Source organism: Buteo buteo, chromosome 24, assembly GCF_964188355.1.
Source record: "Buteo buteo chromosome 24, bButBut1.hap1.1, whole genome shotgun sequence".
NCBI classification, from domain to species: Eukaryota; Metazoa; Chordata; class Aves; order Accipitriformes; family Accipitridae; genus Buteo; species Buteo buteo.
Window position 1 is genome coordinate 19,862,359 of NC_134194.1, and position 21,944 is coordinate 19,884,302.

The 21,944-nt window shown below is 40.0% G+C and overlaps 1 protein-coding gene across 3 annotated transcripts in view; it reads left to right on the plus strand.

The window, feature by feature from the left end:
* Nucleotides 1–21,944, plus strand: part of CTNNA1 (catenin alpha 1) — a 127,489-nt gene that overhangs the window by 22,594 nt on the left and 82,951 nt on the right. For all 3 annotated transcript variants that reach the window (XM_075057121.1, XM_075057119.1, XM_075057120.1), the window contains 4 exons: nt 3,423–3,589; nt 4,386–4,505; nt 6,564–6,830; nt 10,098–10,301. In XM_075057121.1, coding sequence (XP_074913222.1) covers nt 3,423–3,589; nt 4,386–4,505; nt 6,564–6,830; nt 10,098–10,301 — 758 coding nt within the window. The remainder of the gene's footprint in view (nt 1–3,422; nt 3,590–4,385; nt 4,506–6,563; nt 6,831–10,097; nt 10,302–21,944) is intronic.

Consider the following 21,944-nt stretch of genomic DNA (forward strand, 5'->3'; position numbering starts at 1 on the left):
AGTGTACCACTTGTATTAGAAGTAATCCTCCAGCCAAGGACTTGAGATGTTTGAAAGGCCGTAACCTAAGGGAGCTCTGTGACAGTTCTTGGCAAACTGTAGGAGGAGTGATGTAGGCAGTATGTGGATTTAACTGAAGACAAGATTAAGGAATTGAAGCATTTGTTGCCATAAGTGTCAACTTCCATGTTGATATGGCAAAAGGAGATACAGGGCCTTGTCCTTTATAGTGGAGAGCAAGGACAGTCTGTTGTGACACTCATGGTGGACATTGAAGGTGGCATTAGTGGTAAGATAAGACTTCAGCATGCAGAGTAGTAGAGTCTTTAAACTCTGATTTCATGCTTGCCTTATAGGCAAGCATGAGGGGAATAGGCAACCTCTAGGAAACTGTGATAGGGTGTTACAAGCAGGTAGAGGTATGGCCTGATGGCACTCTTTGTATTTCTAATACTGCAGGCAAAGCAGCCTGGAGATGGGCTTTGAACTGGAAGGTGCTGAAGGGTATGAGGTAATGTGTGGGCATGAGTTTCTAGCTTGGGAAAAAAGCATCAGTGCCTGTGTGTGTCCTGGGTCTTCCTTGCCTTGCCTTGCCTGTCTTTTCTGCCACTTTCCTGTTCCGTCAGTGTTCGTATAAAGAAAGCCCTCTCTGTCATGGTCATCATGTACCGTGCTGCTGAGGAGGATTAATAGTGCTGTCTGAAAGTGCTGTCAGACCCTGTGGGCATGGTGGGAATGAGACTAGAAAATGGTAATTTTCTTTTGATGGACTAAAATCTTACTATTTCTGAAATGGGCTTTGTTCCATTAGATTTAATTGAATTCTTAGTGCTTTATTGACAAGATCATAGTATGGCTACTGTTGCCTCTTCTTTTCTTGACTCTGTTTTATTATCTTTCCCTTGTAATATCTAGTGAAAATCTAAGGTTATATTGGAGAAACAGATTACTCATATAAGAATTTGTACCAGCTGTATAATCTGAGTCTCATAGTCTGACTCTTCTGCAGTGTATTTCTTTTAACTCTTGAAACCCTGCTTTCAAACTTGCTGTGTTACCTCTGGTTCAAATTTGAAAATGAGAAGATTATGCTGGATCCAGTTTGAACTGCTAATGCGCACACATAATGCAGTAACTGCATACTTAGGCCAGGGCAGAGTTCCCTCTTACCCTTTGAATCTAGCTAAAATAATTACCCCATGTTGCTTTTCTTTGTAAGAAAAGTCTGAAAGCCATCTTTCTTTAATTTGCAGAAAAAAATATGTATGCAACAATTTTAAATATAATTTTCCTTTAATTTTGGGAAGCTGGTTGTCTTTTGACACCCTGACAAGCTGTTTGAAACTCACTAAATCTTTTAAAGTCTCTGGTTAAAATAAAAAGGAATAGCATTTTATTTCAGGACTGGCTTGTAAGTTTGCAATCTAAGAGATGGGTAGAGGATAATTTTGGGTTAGCAATTTCTGAGGTTCAGATGAAGCAAGTGGCACCTCTCTTAAGTTGTTTTAAATAGGAAATAAATGAAAACAATGTTCCTTTCTTTTGGGAGTTGGAAATGTGGGAATTTTACATATAGGTAAATAAGGGAGGAAATATTTGTAGTGAATTTTGGTTCTGGCATATATCTTTAAATCCTGAGATTATTAATAGATGTGATGGTGACATTAATTTCACTATTATTAGCATCTTCTAGAAGGAATAAAAAAAGGGTTATGTCAGCTATGTAGGGATTTTATAATCTTATGGCTCGTTGCAGTTTTTCAGCACTGGAGATGCATTGTCTTTCACCCATCTGGAAATCTGAGGCTTTTAACACTTGTTAAAATAATGAGTTGTGTTCCTCAAAAAGTTGGGTAAGGGATAGCTTTAGATTGATATTTATAGCTGGTCTGTACTTGGACAGAAGCTTTTTTCATATGTCACTGTACTGAAGTAGCATATTTTTTATCTTAAAACATTGTATGCCACTCTTCGTTGTATTATTTAAGATGATGGAAGGGTGTTACATAGGACGGAGCATTTGAACAAAATTGAGTGTCTTGATGTAGTTGCTTGGACAGGCTGGCAGCTGTGTTTGTGTTGTATTTGGCTGTGAAGGTGTAGAGTGCTTGGGTGCTAGAAACTATTCCAGGGCAAGATATTAATTGCTTAATGGTAAGTATGTGGATGTTAATCCCAGGCTTTCCAGTTGTAGGTATTTTTGAGTAGTTAAAATAGGAGCTAAAAAAAAAAAAGTTGTTAAAATTGAAGCACTTCACATACTGGGGATACGCTGCACTGAGTGCCTAGCTGTGGGAGCAGGCAAGCCGTTGGCAGGATGATGCCACTGCATTGCCACCCCATTTGGTAGTGGGCTTGAATGGAGTCACTGTCAGCTTTCACCTGTGAAGCACTATTTGAGGTTCTTTTCTTCTTATCTGAGATGTGCTATTTTTGTTTTGGTATTTGGCCATACGGACACTTTTTCATGCAGGTTTGGGAAGCCTCTGACACAACACTTAGTTATTTGCCTGCTTTCTGGTCATCTCTAGCTGCCTGCAAATCTTTGGCCTTGAGTACCTAGCGTTTTCTAAACTAAATCCTAGCTGTTCACCAAATGTTTCTGAAATGCAAAGAGATCCAAGAATAATAATCTGGATTCCAAAACTTGCTGCCATGTAGGAACTGTGGTACTGGAAGAAAAATGCTGCCCCAGAAAGTGGGGGGAGAAATCCAAAATTTACTCCTCTGACTACCCGTAGACATTACTTTTATGCTTTCTGAATGCCTTCTGGAGGAATTTCTCTAGCTGTGTAAAGTGGCCTTTGCTTTTCATAGTTAACCAATTGCATTGTTACCATCTGAAACCTAAATTCTTTCCTCCTGCACCAGATGCAGACCCACAGGCTATGAAATGTTGAAGCGTTTTACTAAGCGGTGCCTTGCTTTGAATGCAAACCAGGGCATATCCAGCCAGGTCATCGCTCAGAGTTGTTTACAGTCCCACGAGCTGTGGCATTTCCTTGTGTGTTTACAGTACTTACTGCTGCTTTCTGCTTAATTCCTACACACACACAAATCAAAGCTTTTGCTTAAGCTTTGAAAGCATTGTAGTTTGTGAAATAACTGCAATCCTGCATGTAATAGTGAAGACAGGCTGAATTTGCCTCTCCGGAGGATTCTGGCTTGTTAGAACACCTGTACAATTAGAAATAAAGATCAAAGCGTTATTTCCCAGCCCTTCCTCCCTGCACAAGCCCCTTTACTGTGATACCATGTGGTAACCACACTTAGAGGTAGCTACACACAGTCTTAATTGCTGGCTGTGTTCAAGCAAATGCATTTTGTTTTCAAGACTTAGATTGGCTTGCCCAGGAATCCTTATAGCCCCTTAAGAAATGCTGTGTGATGTTAAAGTCAGACTGTCTTGTCCCCTTGTGCAGGTGACTTGATGAAGAGTGCTTCGGGGGAGTTTGCAGATGACCCTTGCTCCTCTGTGAAACGAGGGAACATGGTCCGAGCAGCGCGTGCCCTCCTCTCTGCTGTTACTCGACTGCTGATTTTGGCCGATATGGCAGATGTCTACAAGCTGCTTGTTCAACTTAAAGTAGTAAGTGTAGTTCTTTGCTGTGATTCACTTTGCTGTGCCTGGCACGCTAGGCGTGATCTGTCAGGTGGCTTTGTTTCATGCATGTGTGCTGACCCTGGTGTGTGCGCTGTCAGCGGCTCGCTTCTGGAGCAGGGAGGTTTTTGGTGTTTTTCCTCTGAGCAAAACATGTGTAATGGATGTTTGTCACTTGTTTTTACAGTCATTGTCAGTAGCTTTTGACATTGTGTTGCACTTTATTCTGAACTTTTAGTATTGAAACAAAATGCACTGTGGTCTGCAACTGCAGGTGATAACTAGCTTTTTTCATCTTGAAGAAATAATTTGGCTTTCTTATAACTAGTACTCCCTTGTAGCTACTAGGGATGAGTAGCTTTGGTAGACTAAATAAAATTGATATGGCATATTTGAGGAAGCCTTTTCTTCCCGTGAGCAAGAGGGTGGGTGGGTGATTTGTACAGAATTTGAAATTAAATGAGATTTGATACTGGGCCTGCTTTTTGTGGCAAGGCTTTGAGGACTCTCCTTGTGCCCTTTGGCCACTGCCGCAGCTCTGCCGAGGCCCTGGGCTCCTTCATACTCTTTCAAATGCGTGTACTTGGCTGTCTCTGGTAGCTGGTGACTATGAAGTAGTAGCTAACCCTTGAGTACTATTAGCTTTTGAAGTATGTCTCTTCAACAAAGAAAAGGGGGCAAATGAAGATTGCTTTCTCTGTCTGCTACGAAGTACATTCTGAATTACTTCCTGAACTGTGGACTTGTATTACTTGGAAAAATATGTGCATATACGTTCTTTTAGGTGGAAGAAGGTATCTTGAAGCTAAGAAATGCTGGCACGGAGCAGGATTTGGGTATCCAATACAAAGCCCTCAAACCAGAAGTGGACAAACTTAACATAATGGCAGCCAAAAGACAACAGGTATAGTGATGGCAGCTCTTTCTTCTGTATGTTATTTCTTCTTTTTCTTCTTCAAAATAAGAAACTAAGGCAGCCTTGCTGCTCTTGGACAGTACCTATTGCTGCTAATACTTTTTTGTTACTTTTTTTTAACTTTACTGCTGAGTACTTTCTGTTGCACTTTGCCATGTTTAGGAAATTTGAGCTTGCCTGGTAAGCAGAAAGTCTGCTCAGCTGTAGTGTACTGCTTCTGACAGAATTTCTTCTAGTAGTAAACATTTGTTTATGTTAATGCTTTAGTACCTTAATTAAATGCTGCTTCCCAAGACTTGCACTTCCCACTTTGAAGCAATGCAGGTGTGGATAAGGAAAGAGAACTGAGATGTGAGTCGGTGCCTGGTGCACTCACCACTAGACCACACTGCCTTTGTGGTTTGCACAGACAAACTGAACATGTCCATTTAAATAGGGAGGAAAAGTCATGGCTGAGCACAGAATTACAACTCTTTCCAAGAAAGTGAGTGGCAGTGCTGGTTAGTCTTGCACAGAAATGCCCATTTGAGAAGGGATTTAAAATCATGTTTGTTATGTGTATGTTCTGTGTTTGGATAGCTTGTGCTTAACCTTAAATTGTGTGTAAAATGTGTTTTGTTCAATAGCACTATTGTGACTCATTCTTGTGTAGGTAAGTTTTCAAAAGAAAGCAGAGATGTGGGCAGTCCCATTTATCAGAAATAGCATAATTCTTGTAGAGCATTTTTTGTTTGTTCCGCTGATACGTACAAACCAAAATTGCTTATACACCTCTGACCCTGCTTGGTTTTTTTGCACAGATTCATCTTTGAAAATAAACTGGGTACAGTCTAAAATGGATTGCCAGTTGGTTATGTATCTAAAATCTGATTGCAGTAAATGGGAGTAGGGTTGTGATGGCAATGCAATAAATGTTCTTAAACTGCTTTGTGATGGATTGTTCCACACTATGGGAGGTGGTTGTACTAAATCTGTGAATCTGTAAGCCTGCTTGGAGTGCCCTCCCTGCTTAGTGTGTATCTTATAGAGGTCACATATTACCCATTCATTTTGAAGAGTCTGTCAGGTTTTTTTTTTCCTTTTCTCAGTAAGGCAGTCCTCTTCATTTTCATTACCTCTTTGTTAGATTTAAGAGGTAACTTTAAAATTATGATAATCTAATAACTGTGTTTGTTCTTCCTTTTATAAACTTACTGCTTGTGCTGGACTCAGAAGCTTTACCTAATCGTAGTGCTTCTATTCCAAAACGGAGGTGATGGTGCTTTAGAGAATTGCAGCAGTGAGTGTTTGGGAAAAGACATATGGACTTGCTTGCTAATCTTAAATTAGTGGTAATTACAGTCATTGGATTAATCTCGTCTCATTGGAGATGAACAAGAAGTTGAATGAGATGATATAGTTGTTCTTCTGAAATTAAGTACCTGAGTCGAGGAGAGTAAACTCCATCTTCTAGGTCTGACTAAAGAAAACATTCTGGTTGTGAGTCTTGAAGTTTAAATTAAAGAAGATCTTGCTTCTCATGTGCAAGTGCAAGACAGGATTGTAGGGGAAGCCTCTTGTTTGTTTCATAGTTAAAAATTAGCTTGGTTCTTAAGTTATCTAAAAATGTAAGGTATTCTGTTTTGAGGATTTAGTTTTCTTTATGACTTTTTTTTTTTAGATGTAACACAAACTGGACGGAGTGGGGAGAAAAATGTGTGCTTGCAACTTCTGTGTCCTCCTGATTTATAAGTGTTACTGGCTTTCAAAATATTGGTCCTCTACTGTGGAGAGGAGCAAAAATCCAACCTTAGATTTTGAATTGTGGAGTTGTGAATTGCCCTACAGTACTTGTTTCTTTTGTCTTCATGAAGCTGTTGTGTTTTGAAATTAGTTGAGCCCTTACGAGTAGGGATACTCAATCAGAAGATAGTTAGATTTGAGCATACTAGGCAAAGAACATGTCTGTCTTTTGAAGATGCAGGGAGACGGTGTATGCATGTTAAATGTGGGGAATGTTCTCAAATGCTGCTTTTTTTTTTTTCTCCCCTTTAATTTTCCTAATAGGAATTGAAAGATGTGGGTCACCGCGATCAAATGGCAGCAGCCAGAGGAATTCTGCAGAAGAACGTTCCCATTCTTTATACAGCGTCCCAGGCCTGTCTGCAGCACCCTGATGTAGCTGCTTACAAAGCTAACAGGGACTTGATCTACAAACAGCTTCAGCAGGCGGTCACAGGCATCTCAAACGCAGCTCAAGCAACTGCATCAGATGATGCTGCCCAGCAGCAGGGTGGAGGTGGAGAGCTGGCTTATGCTCTGAACAACTTTGATGTAAGTTTCGAACCCTTTGTGTAAAAGAAGTAGTAACTCCAACTCTTGTATTTGTTCACCTCATTTACTAGCAACAGCTTGCTTTTATTTATATTGCCTGAAAGATCATTTTCTACTGAAACAGAGCAAGTCCCAGATAAAGTAAGCTTTTATTTTTTAAAAAGTCTTTTTCCAAACTAGAATTGATGGAAATATAGAAAGTTATGTATGTGGTTCTTGGTGATTGAAGGCTGTCAAGTTAAACTAGCTCTGAAATAGCAGTTAGCCTACTGCTACATTAGATGTAAGGCCTTGGTTTATTTGAAATTGATTATTTCATAATATATATATGTAATGTATTCTTGTAGGTGACAGAAATGACTTATTAAAAGTGAATAATGTATTTGGAATTGCCCAAACTACCTATTGAGAGGAACATGAAGTGGGAAGTTTAATATGATCTTTGGTTGGGAATGAAGTAATTTCATACTGATGTGTTGTACTGATCTGTCATATTCTTTGTCTTGCATTCAGTAAGTTACTGAGGATAGCCATGCATTTTTACTGAGAACACTTTCTTTTTGAAGCCAGTATTCTGTGTCTACCACTGATTCAGCCTCTGAATTTTAAACACCTTGGCACTAACTTACCTCTAAAACTTTATTTAATATTGCAAAGCCATCACTCAAAGGTGTTTAACTCTTGGTTTTGCCAGATATTGCTCACCTTCTCCTTTTTGCTCTTACCACTCTTGTTCCTCCCCTACGTTACTTTCTCTGCCATGTTTCTTTTACCAGGATAAAGTACTATTTGAGTTTTCCCTGTGTCTGGTGTGAAGCCTTTCTTTGTGATCTCTTGGGTAACAAGAGGATGTCATGGTTGTCTTGATCTTTGACTGTGATTTCAGTTTTAATTCTGCTTTTCTTAAATTCTATCAGTTGTATGTTCAGCTATGTAAGTCTTAAGAGTGTGCCTCAGGTTAGCACCCAAGGGTTTGCAGGTTTGAGCAGGTATCTGTGGGAGGGGAAGGCAGGTCCTCTAACAGCACACGATGTTAGGGACTGACTTGGGTATGTAGAACTGAAGAGGCAATTCAGTTCAGGTTCATGGATTGGCTAATCTAGCTCAAACCATTTAATGCAGTTTTTGATACGTGGCCATATTTTACTATATGAACTTTCTAATATATGGCCGGAGACTTTTTTTGAGTGTTGCCGTTCACATGGAGCTTTTGAGCTTTTAGTTCTACTTTGTGAGGCTCTCTAATAGCAGCAGGGCTTGTTCAGCAGGCCAGCTTCAATGTGCGTTGTGTGCAATAGCTTTGTCATCTCATTCCTGCCAAAGGAGACCGACAAAACAAATGTGTTCAGGTTCTTGGCAGATGTTATCCCTGCACTTCATTTCCTGCTAATGTTTGAGGATTATTGTGCTCTTGCAATAGAGGCTTTGCGCGCACATGCCCCCAGATACTCCAGTGTTTTTACTGTGATGGTAAAAATATTAAATGGCTACCAGAAGATAACAAGATAATCATTATGTCTGGTTTTGATGGTGCAGTTCTGGAGTTGTAGCATACTACTGTATTATCCATACGGCTAACAGTTTCAGGAACAATGAGGAGCGTGTTGGAGAACGTGTGCCATGTTCTAATCCTCTGCAAAGGTTGTGTGGTTACTCCATAGGGAGATGAAATGTGCTGGCTGGCGGGAGAAGTAGTGGTTGTGACGTTGCTGTTGAAGTTAGCTGGCATACAAAGTGATTGCAAAAACTCCCGTTTTAAAAAAATGTTGGGGCTTCTTTTTATAAAGAGTTAGCAACATCCTTCCCTCCTGCCCCTGTAGTGGAAGAAAACCCACCCAAACCCTAAACAAACCACCAAATCTTGAAATGGCCAAATAATTTTTCATTAATAAATTGCAAACCTGTTTAAATAAATCACCTGAAAGTACTCACAAGGTGATGAATACTTGTACTGGTTTTGGCTGGGATAGAGTTAATTTTCTTCATAGTAGCTGGTATGGGGCTGTGTTTTGATTTGTGCTGAAAGCAGTGTGGATAACACAGGGATGTTTCCGTTACTGCTGAGCAGTGCTTACACAGAGTCAAGGCCTTTTCTGCTCCTCACCCCACCGCACCAGTGAGGAGGCTGGGGGGGGCACAAGAAGTTGGGAGGGGACACAGCCGGGACAGCTGACCCCAACTGACCCAAGGGATATTCCAGACCATAGGACGTCATGCTTAGCATGTAAAGCTGGGGGGAGAAGAAAAAAAGGGGGGGGGGATGTTCGGAGTCATGGCATTTGTCTCCCCAAGTAACCATTACATGTGCTGGAGCCCTACTTTCCTGGAGATGGCTGAGCACCTGCCTGCCCGTGGGAAGTGGTGAATGAATTCCTTGTTTAGCTTTACTCGTGTGCGCGGCTTTTGTTTTACCTGTTAAACTGTCTTTATCTCAGCCCATGAGTTTTCTTGCTTTTATTCTTCTGAGTCTCTCCCCCATCCCACCAGGGGGGAGTGAGCGAGTGGCTGTGTGGGGCTTAGTTGCCAGCCGGGGTTAAACCAGGACAATACTACACTGCTTCTTCTTGGTGAACTTCTATGTTTGGTGGTATTGGCCCCTTGAAAAGCAGATACATCAGTACTGCTGTTTCAGCCTTAAGTTTCTCAGTATGAGCTGTGCTTACTAATACTCTGTCAAGAGAAACCTGTGATCGTTTTCTGCCATGAAGAAATTGATTGCTGTGCTGTTTGAAACATTTGTGTTGATGTTTCACTTTGAGAACTTCTGAGAATACTGTTGTATTTACCTGCATAATGGTGAAGAGAAGAAAGACTGGATAAACTAGGACAACAGAGCACTATATATAGGGCTAATTTTGGACGTTTGTTTTCCTTGTTTTTTTGTTCATCATGGGATAATTATATCTGACAAGTTAACTAGTGAAGGCATGTCCGGATTGACATGTAGTTAAGACGAGTTCTGTACTTTGAACCTTATTTGTGCTGGCACGTTTGATTTTTGCCATTCATGTAATGAGGCTTCCTGTGGCCAAGTTTTGTTTAGCTGTCAAAGCAGCACAAGAAATGACTAGCAATGTAATCTGCTGGGGAGCCTTTTAGTAATTTTACAAAACTACTCATGAAAATCAACCTCGGTGCCAAAATTGTGTGGTGTTTGCCTTTTATGCCTGATCAGGGGTTTGCTGTAGATGTTGGTTGTGTTGATGACTTAACAGTAACTTACTGCTTGGTCTGATTACTAATTTCTAAAAACCTTTATTTTACTAGAAACAAATTATTGTGGATCCATCGACCTTCAGTGAAGAACGTTTTAGGCCTTCCTTGGAAGAGCGCCTGGAGAGCATCATTAGTGGAGCAGCCCTGATGGCTGATTCATCCTGCACACGTGATGACCGACGGGAACGTATAGTTGCCGAGTGTAATGCAGTGCGACAGGCCTTGCAGGATCTACTTTCAGAATACATGGGGAATGTGAGTATCTTCTGTTTGTTTAGTTTGTGTGGTTTTTAACTCCATGTGATTATCTAAAATGTGGAATCAAAGCTGTGTGTCTTCAAGTTGGCTTGTTTTGTTCCCGAACAGAATTTGAACAGTAACCAGTAGTCCTGAAAGGTTTGTCAGGAGGCAGGATAAAACATAATTAAATCATCAATGATACTTATCTTAAAATTGATCTCTAGTCTTCCAAGCAACTATTATCATCATAAAGTATTAACCCTTTGGCACTGTTTTTATGACTGTTAATATTGGTTTGTGGAGAAATTCAATAGAACTAGTCTTTTTCTGCCTTGGCTTACATAAGGTAACTTGACTTATGGAAAAAGTAGTACTTCTTCACTTCTGTTAAAGCTTGGAATGTTTAACTGTGTCATCTTTTCAGCTAAAGGCATAGATTCTCAGAATCAAGTTAATTACTGTTGCTGCTCAATTTGAGTAGAGGTGATGTATGAAGTTAAATATTTAGTAAGAAATCCTGAGAACAGTTTGGTACAAATATTAGACTCCAAGGAGTGTTTTGCCAGTGCTTAGGCATCTAATGTGCACACAGTATTGGAAGCCTGAGAGTGTTTCTGTGGTTGGAGTAAGTGTCATGTCATGCGGATGAGCTTCTGCATTTGAGGGCATAATGATACAATATTGGACTTCCCTTCCCTCTGTTGCCTCTTTGTTCTTATCCCGGTAGGTTTTAATCTGAATAGCTCTTGCTGTGTTGGGAGATAAGGTTAGGATATCATAAGATTTAGACTATGTCTAGTCTTTAAACTTCAATACTGTTAAAGTTTATTTCAGAAATAAAGTTGCAGGAATGGCAACAACTTAAGCAAACTTATGTGGCTTGTAGCACTGTGGCAAGTAAAATTGTCTGAAGAAATCTTAATGGGATGAGGCAAAGTCTTATTTATGCTTTTGAGTGTGTTTGAGTTGAAACTTAGTTCAGAGATACTTTTTTTAGACAGTAGAATTTATTTAGGAACATCACTGTGTTATGTACCTTACCTCCAAATCTTTTGGCAAAAACTACTTCAGTGTAGAGTAAAACTGGTCCAAAGGCTGCCATGTGCAGATTAGGGTGGTATAATTTGGAGAGCAGGTGCAGTGTGTGGTAGAGAGAAAGTAAAACAAGGATTTCTGTTTATGAAAGACAAGGACAAAGTAATTGAACAAAACTGAAAGCCAAGTCTTATATAGCCTGCGGGCTGAGCTAGGTACTTCATGTAGTCTGCCTTAATTGCTTGTGAAAGTAGCTTGCGTTCAGCATTGACATTATATAGAACTTAAGACTGCAGCTGGGAAGCAAGACGCTAAGTTGTGCCATTTAAAATTCCTTTCGGAGCAGGGTGTTTTATTAGTATATGATGCATCTGTAATAATCCCTCAAACAAATGTGCTGCTGGATTGGATGAAGCCCTATATGCATGATTCAGAATAAAACATCCACAAAATGCTAATCAAAAATGTGGAAGAGGTAAATGCTTGGTCTTGCATGTAAGAGTTGGTTGCATTTCTCTCGTTGAAAGTTGGTCAATACCTGTGTAAGACTGCAGAGCTTTGGCTTCCATTGGCAGAAATGCCTAGCCTCCTTCTTGGCTGTGTACTGTTGTCTCTGATATGCAAGTTAAAGTAATCACACTGAGATGGAAAGAATGTATTCTCTCTGTTATCTCTTTTAACACATTGTGAAATTAGTGGAGCATACTGAATTCTTTAAAGTCACTTCTATGTTATGATTGTAGACAGCGTAGTTGGGGATATGAGATTAGGAATTCAGTGAAATGGAGTGGAAAAAGCAATTGATAAATTATGGTGAAAATGTGGGATGATGTGTAAAAATCCATACTGAGGATAGAACCCTCCCTCAATGATTAAGCTGAAGAATGAATAATAGTTGGGAATCTAAACAGTGAAAAAGGTTTGATACATCTACAGGAAGAGTGGGGATGTGCTGACTTATAGTAGTGGTAGAGGAAATGTCATATCATGTATATGTATGATATACCCACAGCTACAGTACCCAGCCATCTCCTGTTGTGCTTTTCTCCAGTCTCCCTTTGAAGAAGGAAATGAATCAGGCATTAAGTCTGTTAATTGCACAGCACTTGCAGTGCATCATAAATCCTATGTGAGTGCTGGAATAAAAGGTATTTATTGGCCAAGTGTAAAAATTCAGAGAGAAGATTGGATGAGGAATATATTGGAAAGCTTGAAGCATAGGAATGTCTCTAGGCAGATTCCCTTTTAGTTTTAAATGACTTCTGTTTTAGTGACTTCCTCTAGCTTTTGGGTTTTCTTTCAGATCTCTTGCAATAAATAGGCTGTTTCCTAGATAGTTTATAACTCAAAGTTTAGTGTTTTGGACCCATAGTTTAACTGTCTCTCTAAGCCTGTCCCCAAGGGTCTGTAAGTCTGCAAACATTGCAGGCTGTGTTGCAATGTGTGGCAGAAGTTTCCATCTGAATAACTGTTTTCAGTAATAAACGGAATTGCAGGATCTCTTGACCCCTGTTGCATCTGCTGGCACGGTGATGAAGCCTGGGATTATGCCCCTAAAAGAAGGGCGAGATTTGCTTGCTCGGTAGTTTGTTACCAAAGTTTCTATACCCTTTTCCTAAATTGGTTAAAATTGGATAAAATTGCATTTTATTTCCTTTTTCCATCTAGCACACCTGTCTTTCCATTTTCAAGAGTAGTCCAACTTGATCGGACTAAATTTTGTACATCAAGGCCAGTATCCTGTCTTGACAGCGGTCAGTAGTGGATCCTACAAGAAAGAGGACAGTAACAAGGGAGGTGTGTAGTTTTACTTACCTGAAGTATTCCCCAAGTGCTAGTGTCTGCAGCTTGGATACTTCCAGAGCTAATGTTGCTGACTGCATTTAATGGCTCTTCATAGACTTTTCCCCAATGAATCTGTATAGTTTCTTTCTGAACCCTTATAAACTTACAGCATCCATAATCTTCATTAGCAAGGATTTCTCCTGCTTAAACAGGTGCTGTGTGAAGAAACATCTCCTTTTGTTTTGAAGTAGGATGACCTTCTGCCTGTTCTGCTGGGTGTTTCCTCCATCACATTTAGGAAAAGACTCTGAGCAGTTACTCCTTGCTCATCCTGTTCTATGCCACTTAGGTTGTTTCAGAGCCATATTGTGTAGGAGACTTGAGTCTTATCTTCCCTAGAATGAAGTGTCCTAGTTTTATTAGGTGTTTGCCATGAACAAGATATTCAACACCTCCTCTCAGCTTTGGCTGTGCCCTCATTATCAAAAGCATGGTGGATTCAGAGGGGGTTTGTAGACTGAATTAGGGCTTGATGCCTGGGCTTATCTGCATTTCACAGAATATTTCATCAGATGATTTTAGCCTAATCCTGTGGACTGGGTGCTAGTTAGCATTTGCTGTGATAGTGGCTGTCGTCTTCTTTAGATTCACTCAGAGAATCCAGCTCACATGGGCCAAGAAGGCTCTGAGAGGAGAATCACAGTGTGGGAAGTGGCAGTGAACGGGAGATGAGTTTCTGAAGTGCACTTCTGATCTGAGCCAAAACACTGGTGTAGACACATTCTGCGATCTCCTCCTGTGCCTTGTCTGGATGTTCAGATTCCCTTTGCGATTTGGGGACCAGAACTGCATCTGCCTTTCAGGATTCAGGCAGTGTCGTGGTATCTTCTGGTTTTGTTCTTTAGTCCTGTACTAATAATGCCTAACACTTGATTTGCTTTCTGATAGCTGCTGAACACTGAGATGGTATCTTGATGAAACTGCTACCATCAAAATTTAGCTTCTGAGTCATAGTGGGAGAAGTCTGTTCCTGTGATTGTGAAGTTAGATGGTCTTTCCCTTGTGCATCACTTATTACCTATGTCCACTGAACTTCATCTGCCATTTTATTACCCAGCCTCTTGGTTTATAAGCCACATTCCTTAAAATGCCAGCTGTTCATCCCTTAATTGTAGCATCTGATTCTTTAGCTCCCCCCCCCCATCTTCCACTTTGCCTAGGGAGAGCTGGTTTCCGTTCTGGCTTTTGCTCAATTCTCATGATTCCAACAGAATATATTTTTCCTTTTCAAACTTGCATTGCAGATAGCTCCTGGATTGAAATAGCAAACACGAATGTCTATATGCATTTGATTTTTATTACTTGGAGTAAGCTGAATTCTTACTGCTAGTGCTGAATGGCAGAGCAAGAACGGCAAGGCCTAAGAATTATTGATTCTGACTAGTGTTGTAAAAGCAGAGTAGTCCAAGGTCTTGGATCTGGGATCAATTGCCTGGAATGCAATAAATTGACCACATCAATCACAGCTAAGTTTGTAATATATCTAATTGATGGCAAGATGCAGATCTTTGTGTGATCTGTTGCAGTCAGGCATTCTTGGTGTGTATTTTTACTAATTAAATGAAAAAATTTCAAAGCGTATTTGAGTTTAGTTGGACATGGATGCCAGACTTAGGCAGGGGAAGAGGACAGAACAAAGCATCTGCTTGAATGAGGTTCAAGATTAATAGTACACCAATGAAGAAGGTAGTAAGAAAGCTAGGATCCTAAGTGCAGCCATATAACAGAATACAACAGAAACAGTCTTTTGTGTCTAACTCCATCATCTTGTGTGTGTAGACATTGACTGGTTATAGTTTGCTCCAAATAAAAGTATGAAGCAGAATATTTTTTTGATACTACTCTCAATTTATCCCAGTGTTTCCTGGGATACTGCCACACTAGCAGTTGGTCTGATACCTCTCCCTGTGTAGGGAGCAGGTATAATTCTTGTCAATGTCTCTGCTTTCTGTACTGTACTAGTCAACTCTGCCTCAAATTTATACATGTAGTTTTCATTGCGGTTACATTGTCTAAACTACTTAAAGTGAATGCATAAATAAAGAATAGTGGGCTGATAGAGCTGAAATACTTATGCATTTCTGAGAAGTTGGTATGTAGAATGGAGAGGTAAGAAAATGTGTCTACAGGCACAAAAATCCACAAACTTGAAGTCATGACAGAGTATGGGCTCTGTGCTGTAACTCTCCATGGGTGTTATTAGCACAGAACTTGGGCAGCTTGCCTTGATTATTATCTGCTGTGTTAAATATAGTAAACATAAGAGATCATGGTTTTTGAGGTTGGGGTTTCGAAGTTGGGGTTTAGTGGCTTAGAAAGTACAGGCCATTCGCTGGAAACTTAACCACAAGTTTCCAGTCTGCTCTTGGTTTGTCTACATTGAACTTGCGGAAGACATCAGTTACCCGATTGACATGCAAGACTGGAAATAAAAACTTCTGAAGCTTTTGAAAGTCCATTTTTATTGCCTGATGCAAGTGCCCTGTGGGATGGGGACAGTTCAGCTTCTGTCCATAAGCACTGTTTTGGAGCCATTCAGCAGCAGTGATCAGAGGTGTCCAGTTCTGTTTAGTATGCAGAGAGCTCTCATTTTAAGTCTGTTCTGTACCCCATCAATTTCTAATGCATATAGCTACCCTTTCATACACATACCAGTAACTTGAACATGTACTAGCGTAAACTTTTGGAAATTCTAGATTGGCTAGTGTGGAATGCGAATCCAGAGCCCCATTGTGTACAACATGCTCTTGTACAATAAAATCCCTTGTTACTACATTTGGAAATTATAAATCATGTTACATAAAGTAGCTTGACATGTCCTATTTCAATGGGAATTTTAATGCTTTCATATTAACATTCGGACTGTGTCCTTGACTGTCTGGCTTGCATTAGAGGTGCTCGGCAGCAAATGGCGAAAAACCACTGGGGGCTTGTTTCATTTCAGGCACGAATTATTTCGGCTGATTCAGTCGTCGTCGTCCGTTCCCCCCCCCCCCCCCCCCCCCCGCCGTTTCCATCTTCTGTTTGGCCTCAAGTGGTTGAGTACCATAGGTGGGTATGTTTGGGGCTGCGAGGGTTGATTTCTTTCAATGTTAGATTTTAATGTAATTTACAGTTGTACAGCACAACTTGAAGGTAAGTGAGGTGGTTGAACCCCAGGTTGCTGCGCTACACTGCCTAGTAGGAATTCTTGCATGCTGGCCAGTGTGGTTTAGCTCTCAGTATATCTGAAGTAGGTCTCAACGCTTCTGGTTTTAGACTCAGTGGTCTCATAACTTGCTAAATGCTTGGTTTGCACCCTGTTTCTGTGTTTAATGTGCTTATGGAAATGTACTACTTCAAACAAGTACTGTTTCTTCGATCTTAATTGCACTATTTTGCTTTTCTTCCCTAAGCTTCTTTGAGCATCTCTAATGCTTGTAAATGAACAGGCAAGAAAGTGCCTTCCTTATCTGCTTAGTATCTTTTGAGAGAAATAATTTCATCTTCAGAACTACCAGCGAAGGCTATTTCTACTCCTGACACTTGTGAGATGTGTTTTCATTATGAATTTGCCTATTAATAATGTTCATCCACAGCTTTGTATTACCATCAAGGATCCAAGCTTGGAAAGGAAAGCATCTGAATTTTCCCATAACTGTAAAACTTATTTACAGCAAGTTTCTATATATTTGAAAGGGCTCTTGCATAGTCCTTTTAATGAAAGCAACTATTTCTGTGGAAGTAGATGTGAATTAAAATGGCAGACTGATCCGTATTTATGATAAAGATGCTGATAAAAATTCTGCCTTGAGATAATCTACACTTTCTTTTTTAATATTGTTTCTGTCAGTTTAAGATGCTTGAATGCTGATGTGATGGACATGGTTTGAAAGCCTGGATGGATTTTCCTGTCATGGACTTGCTGTTCAGTGAAGAGAGCTATGCTGTTATGCTGGGCACTAATTTCCATAGACATTATCAGTTTGACAAAGATGCTGCTTTTAGAAACAAAAGGTTTCTGAAGTGATAGAGTTTTTGAGTTTAATGCTTACAGGGTGACATAGAGTAAATAATTCAGCATACTTGGAGTGAAGCCTGATTTTGGGCCACAGAAAGAAGCTTTCAGGTTGCTTACCCAACATCATCCTGGTTTGGGACTTAGCATGGGATATGTTTTCAGAAGACATTCTGGGAACTCTTTTTCTTTGGTAATAACACAAGGGCCAATGGAAATAAATGGAAGCCAGCTCATGCAAAGCTTTATCAGCTTCCTGAGCTTTGGCTCTTAAAGTTTTTCAGAGCTCCCTGTCATTTCACTAGTTACTCTGAGCTCATCCTGATGTGCATGTGGAATTGCTGGTTTAGAGATCCCAAATAACTGCTGCGATGAGCATGCTTGGCCTCAGAGGGGAGGAAGGGCAGCACATCTGGGCTCCAGTTGTTTCATCATGGCTGGTGGTAAACATCAGTGCAGCCAGCCTCAGCTGAGGCTACCAATTCATTTATGCTAGTGGCAAAACTTGAAAGTCCTGAATACTTTTTCAGGCCCAGGGCAGCGTTTGTGCTGTACAGTGAGAATGCATTTCTTTAAGGAAGCATATGGCTGCCTTAATGCCTACTTAAAGAAACCCAACAAAGCTCAACATTTGCACTTGAAGTCTAGTTCCAGCACCAACTTAACAGTCTATTTAAATCTTAAATCATTGCTCTTCTCCATCCCCTACCTTCAGCCTTTGCTGCTTGTTTGGCACAAAATTTGCTTGTAACAACTCTTAAATTGAATAGATTTAACAGTAGCTGGGACTTAGTCTTAACTGTCTTGTACAGCAGTACTCAACCTTGCAGTCTTTCCATGCTTTTCAGCATTTTGATTGTAGACTCTTAATATATGTAAAAGAAGGAAGGTTGCTGCCCTCACTTACGATGCTTGCTCCACTCAAGCGTGCAGCAGAATTAAAATCTAATGCTGTCTCTAAACTGGACAATTGAGTCCTGTAGATACCTTGTATGACAGTGAAGGCTTCCATCTTACCCAATCCCTCCTTTCCTTCCACATCCCTTTAGGTTTTTTTAAAGGTTTGTATTGATGAAACATCTATTTTTCCTTTCTTGTTAGATATAACTCTATCTCCAATGTTAACACATATCTAATATCTTCTAATATTACATAATAAATCCAGACCTTTCTTATTGTAATGTTGATCAAATAACATTTAAGATTGGTGGAAGGAAGACCTGAAATAATGTGTGCACGCTTGTTTGTGATATGGCGGTTGGCATTTAGCAGCATTTTACTTTTGTTGAGCTGTAAACCATTTTACATAAACATGTTATAATGCTATGCATGGATTCTGCTTTAAAATTCTGTGGTTTGTGACTTAATTCATTTGAATTCTACCGTTTTGTAGGAAAATATTTTAACTCCATCTGCCCACATAAGATTAAATATTTAGTCACCCCTAATGAAGCTCATTTGGTGATACTTGAGTACTCTCTCAAAGCCAAAATCGAGGAGTATAGATGGAACAGAGCATATAAGTTTGCACAATTGACTACTGATCTGTGGATAAACAGTCTTTTAGCCTCCAGCAGGATCATGCTCTCAGTGTGCAGAAGTATTACACACACAACTGGGCTTTGAATTTTTCTTGTTGGAGGAAAGGGATGATGGAATTATTACAAAGTTGGAATACTACACTTCTTGCATTACAACAAAATACTTGCATCTCAAGTCCTGGACTTCCCCTTTTTTCTTCAGCCTTGACCTAATACAAACTCTGCGTTAAGTTCCTATCTTTCTGCAAGATGGGATTCAGAAGACAATGAAGTGAGAGAATGAGGACAGTCGCTGTCTGTGTACGCACGTGTCTCTGTTATTGTCTGGTACCACTTACATCCTCTCCAGTTTTCTGGTGATACGCAAAACCTGTTGTGCTCTTTTTTTTTTTTTGCTTTCCAATACCTTTTCACCTTTTCTATAGATCCCAATGCAAGCAGCAGAGATCTGGATGAGAACCCAGAATTTCTGTTCTAGATGTGGTGTTTAATACCTAGACCGTGCTCTGTGCTTAACCTGTTTTATCCTGTGTAAGAAAGCTGATGTTCTGTAATGCTTGTAATGTGTCCTGGAGCTTTAGACCTACTTTGTCCCAGAAAGTCAACTGAATCAATACAGAATAATTAACGTTTGTGGCATATCCAAGCAGTGGCAGCCCTCTTGAATGTAAATAGAGGTGGAAGAATGACTTAATCCTTCTGATGTCTGAGGAAAGGATGAGGGTTAAGCTGTATCTTGGAAAGCTGTTGAAATAGAGGAGAAAATTTTGGCTTCCTTCTGGTCTGCGCAGGGACATGTTTCTTCAGCAGGAGGGACAGGAGTGAGTTAGAAGCAAATGGGCAGAGGAGAAACCGAGATTAAAAAATCTTCTGCTGAAAGCTATTTGAAAAGACTTACTTCATGACTTTGGAGACTGTATACTCAAAAATTATTCTTGCTGAATTGGCACTCTGAAAGAGTGGTTTCTTTACAATAACAGCAGCAAACATACAGGATTTCAGGCCAAGAACTTCCTTGCAAAGGTGTGCTAAAAGATGCGTTTTCCTCAGCACCAATTAAAAAAAGTTTTCTGTGGGCATCAGGCCATAAGGGGAAAACCAGGGCATTTGCAAAATTAGCAGTAGTCAGTGAAAAGGCAAGGTCACATGGTTCTGAGCTTGTTTTCACAATAACTATGTCTTTCATAAATTGAGTGTATTTTTCTTTAATGTCTGTATGTTTCAGGTTGAACGCAAATGTTGTGTGATGTGCAGCCATTTGTGGATTATTGACTTGTACTGCATATATGTTAACCTCTGACTGTCAAGAAAAAAAGTTTTTGCTATTCATTGGGTGCTTTACTGCTGCCATATGTGGCCAGAAGAAAAAAACCTGCTTCTCAGCTCAGAATCTCTTCTATATGCCTGAGGTGCTGTCATCTGTGGTTTACTGAATATGATAACTTGAATTGACATTATCAGTTACTTTATGAAACCTGCGGAAAGAACTTGGAAAATGAAGCCTGGTAGCTCTTGGGGGGGACAGAGGGAGGGAAGCTTTGAAAACAAAAGGTTCTTGGTTTAGAAACTGTTTCACTTTGTAGGTATGGTATCTTGAGAACTAAGTATTTCTGTGGAGCAAAGGAAACGCAGGTGATGTGGGAGTGTGCAGTGAAATAACTGGAGAGAGATGAGGTACAGTTCTTGTGGATGTAAACAAGTTAGTCTTGGTGGTTGCAGAGTGATTTACCAGCTCTGCTAGGCAAAGGTGTTCAGGCAGCAGGTGCGTGCCCTTGGTGGGGGGGTTTCTCTGGCCACCTAGTCCTCTCTGCTTCTTGCCTGCTTCAGATTTTCCTTCTAGCTTGCCTTTCATCTGCTGCATTTTAGGGAGTATATTTTGGTTTTATATTTAAAAGATGGACTCCTTAAAAAAAAAATAAATTACCTTTTATTGCCTTTGTGTTAAGTTGATTGAATTTCAGACTAGGGTTCCCACCTACTAGTGAGGCAGGCACCTTTTAGTTTTGTGGGTTTTTATGTGGTGTGTTGTGGGGTTTTTTTGTGGTTTGGGTTTTTTTGTTCTGGGTTGTTGGGGTTTTTTTTGTTGTTTGTTTGTGTGTTTTTTTTTTTTTCTGACAGATTGAGATTTGTCCATGTAGTGTGAGGCTGCACATAGGGGCAGTTTGGGGAAGTAAGGGCATTTATTCTTAAACTATTCAAGACTTCAACTAATTCTGGTACTGTTAATTTTTTTATGTTGTCTTGATGTATGAATGTAGTTGCATAATTTCTTTCAAAATTAAAATAAATACACACAGAAATATTAAACGCTGGAGATGCTGAAGTTACCTTCCTGTGTCGTCTTTAAGATACCCCTCATTATGTGCTTGAGACTTATCTATATTTTGAAATTTTTTTTCTTTCCTGGTATCAACTTGTGACCATTTGTATTGACATGTTTCAGGTTCATTCCAGATGTTAATTAGCAACATTGGTATATGATGTTTTTTAAAAAAAATCCTGTTTCCTGAGTAGGAAGATAACCCTGGGACTTGTTTATGGCACACACAGTCTGTCCTGTATCTAGTGTTGGAAGGTCTTGATGGATGTTTCTCCTTTTCAAGCTTCCCAGCAGTTGAATTACAGCTATGAATGTCAGTGGTGGCCCAAGTCATATACTTCCATTTGCATTCTGTCCCCGTGTTTTTTAATCTAATACTGTACATTACTTTTAAGCATGCATTAATTTTATTCAAAACATCTGAACTAAACCCCAGCAATTAATTCTACTTGTAGAGGTTGAGCAGCTAGCTGTGTTATATTGCCCAGGTGGCTTCTGTGTCTGTGGCTTCAGTTTCATTTCCCTTTTTTCAAAGGATTCATGTGTGTATCTTCCCCACCTCACCAGTCAGCTTCTTGGACTGTGTAGGGAAAAAAATGTAACATGGGGCTTGCTTGCTCTTCTCTGCTATGCCTTTGAACCTCTCCTTTGAGGACTGTCTTTATTGAGTCATTTCAGGGGAAGAAGGTGACATGAGAGCTCTGATGTCAAGTACAAAGTAAGACTGCAGCTATATAATTTGATACTGTTCCCCTTAAATGCCAAATTGTGAATTTCCTCAGAGGCAGAATGAGTTTTTGGGCACCTGTCCAGGAGTCAAAGAATCCCAATTCTAGAAGTGACTGGACTGAAAAAAGCCAAGAAAATGAGAAGTTAATGCAGAAATAACGGAAATCTTTAAAAAAGAAAAAAGCTGAAAG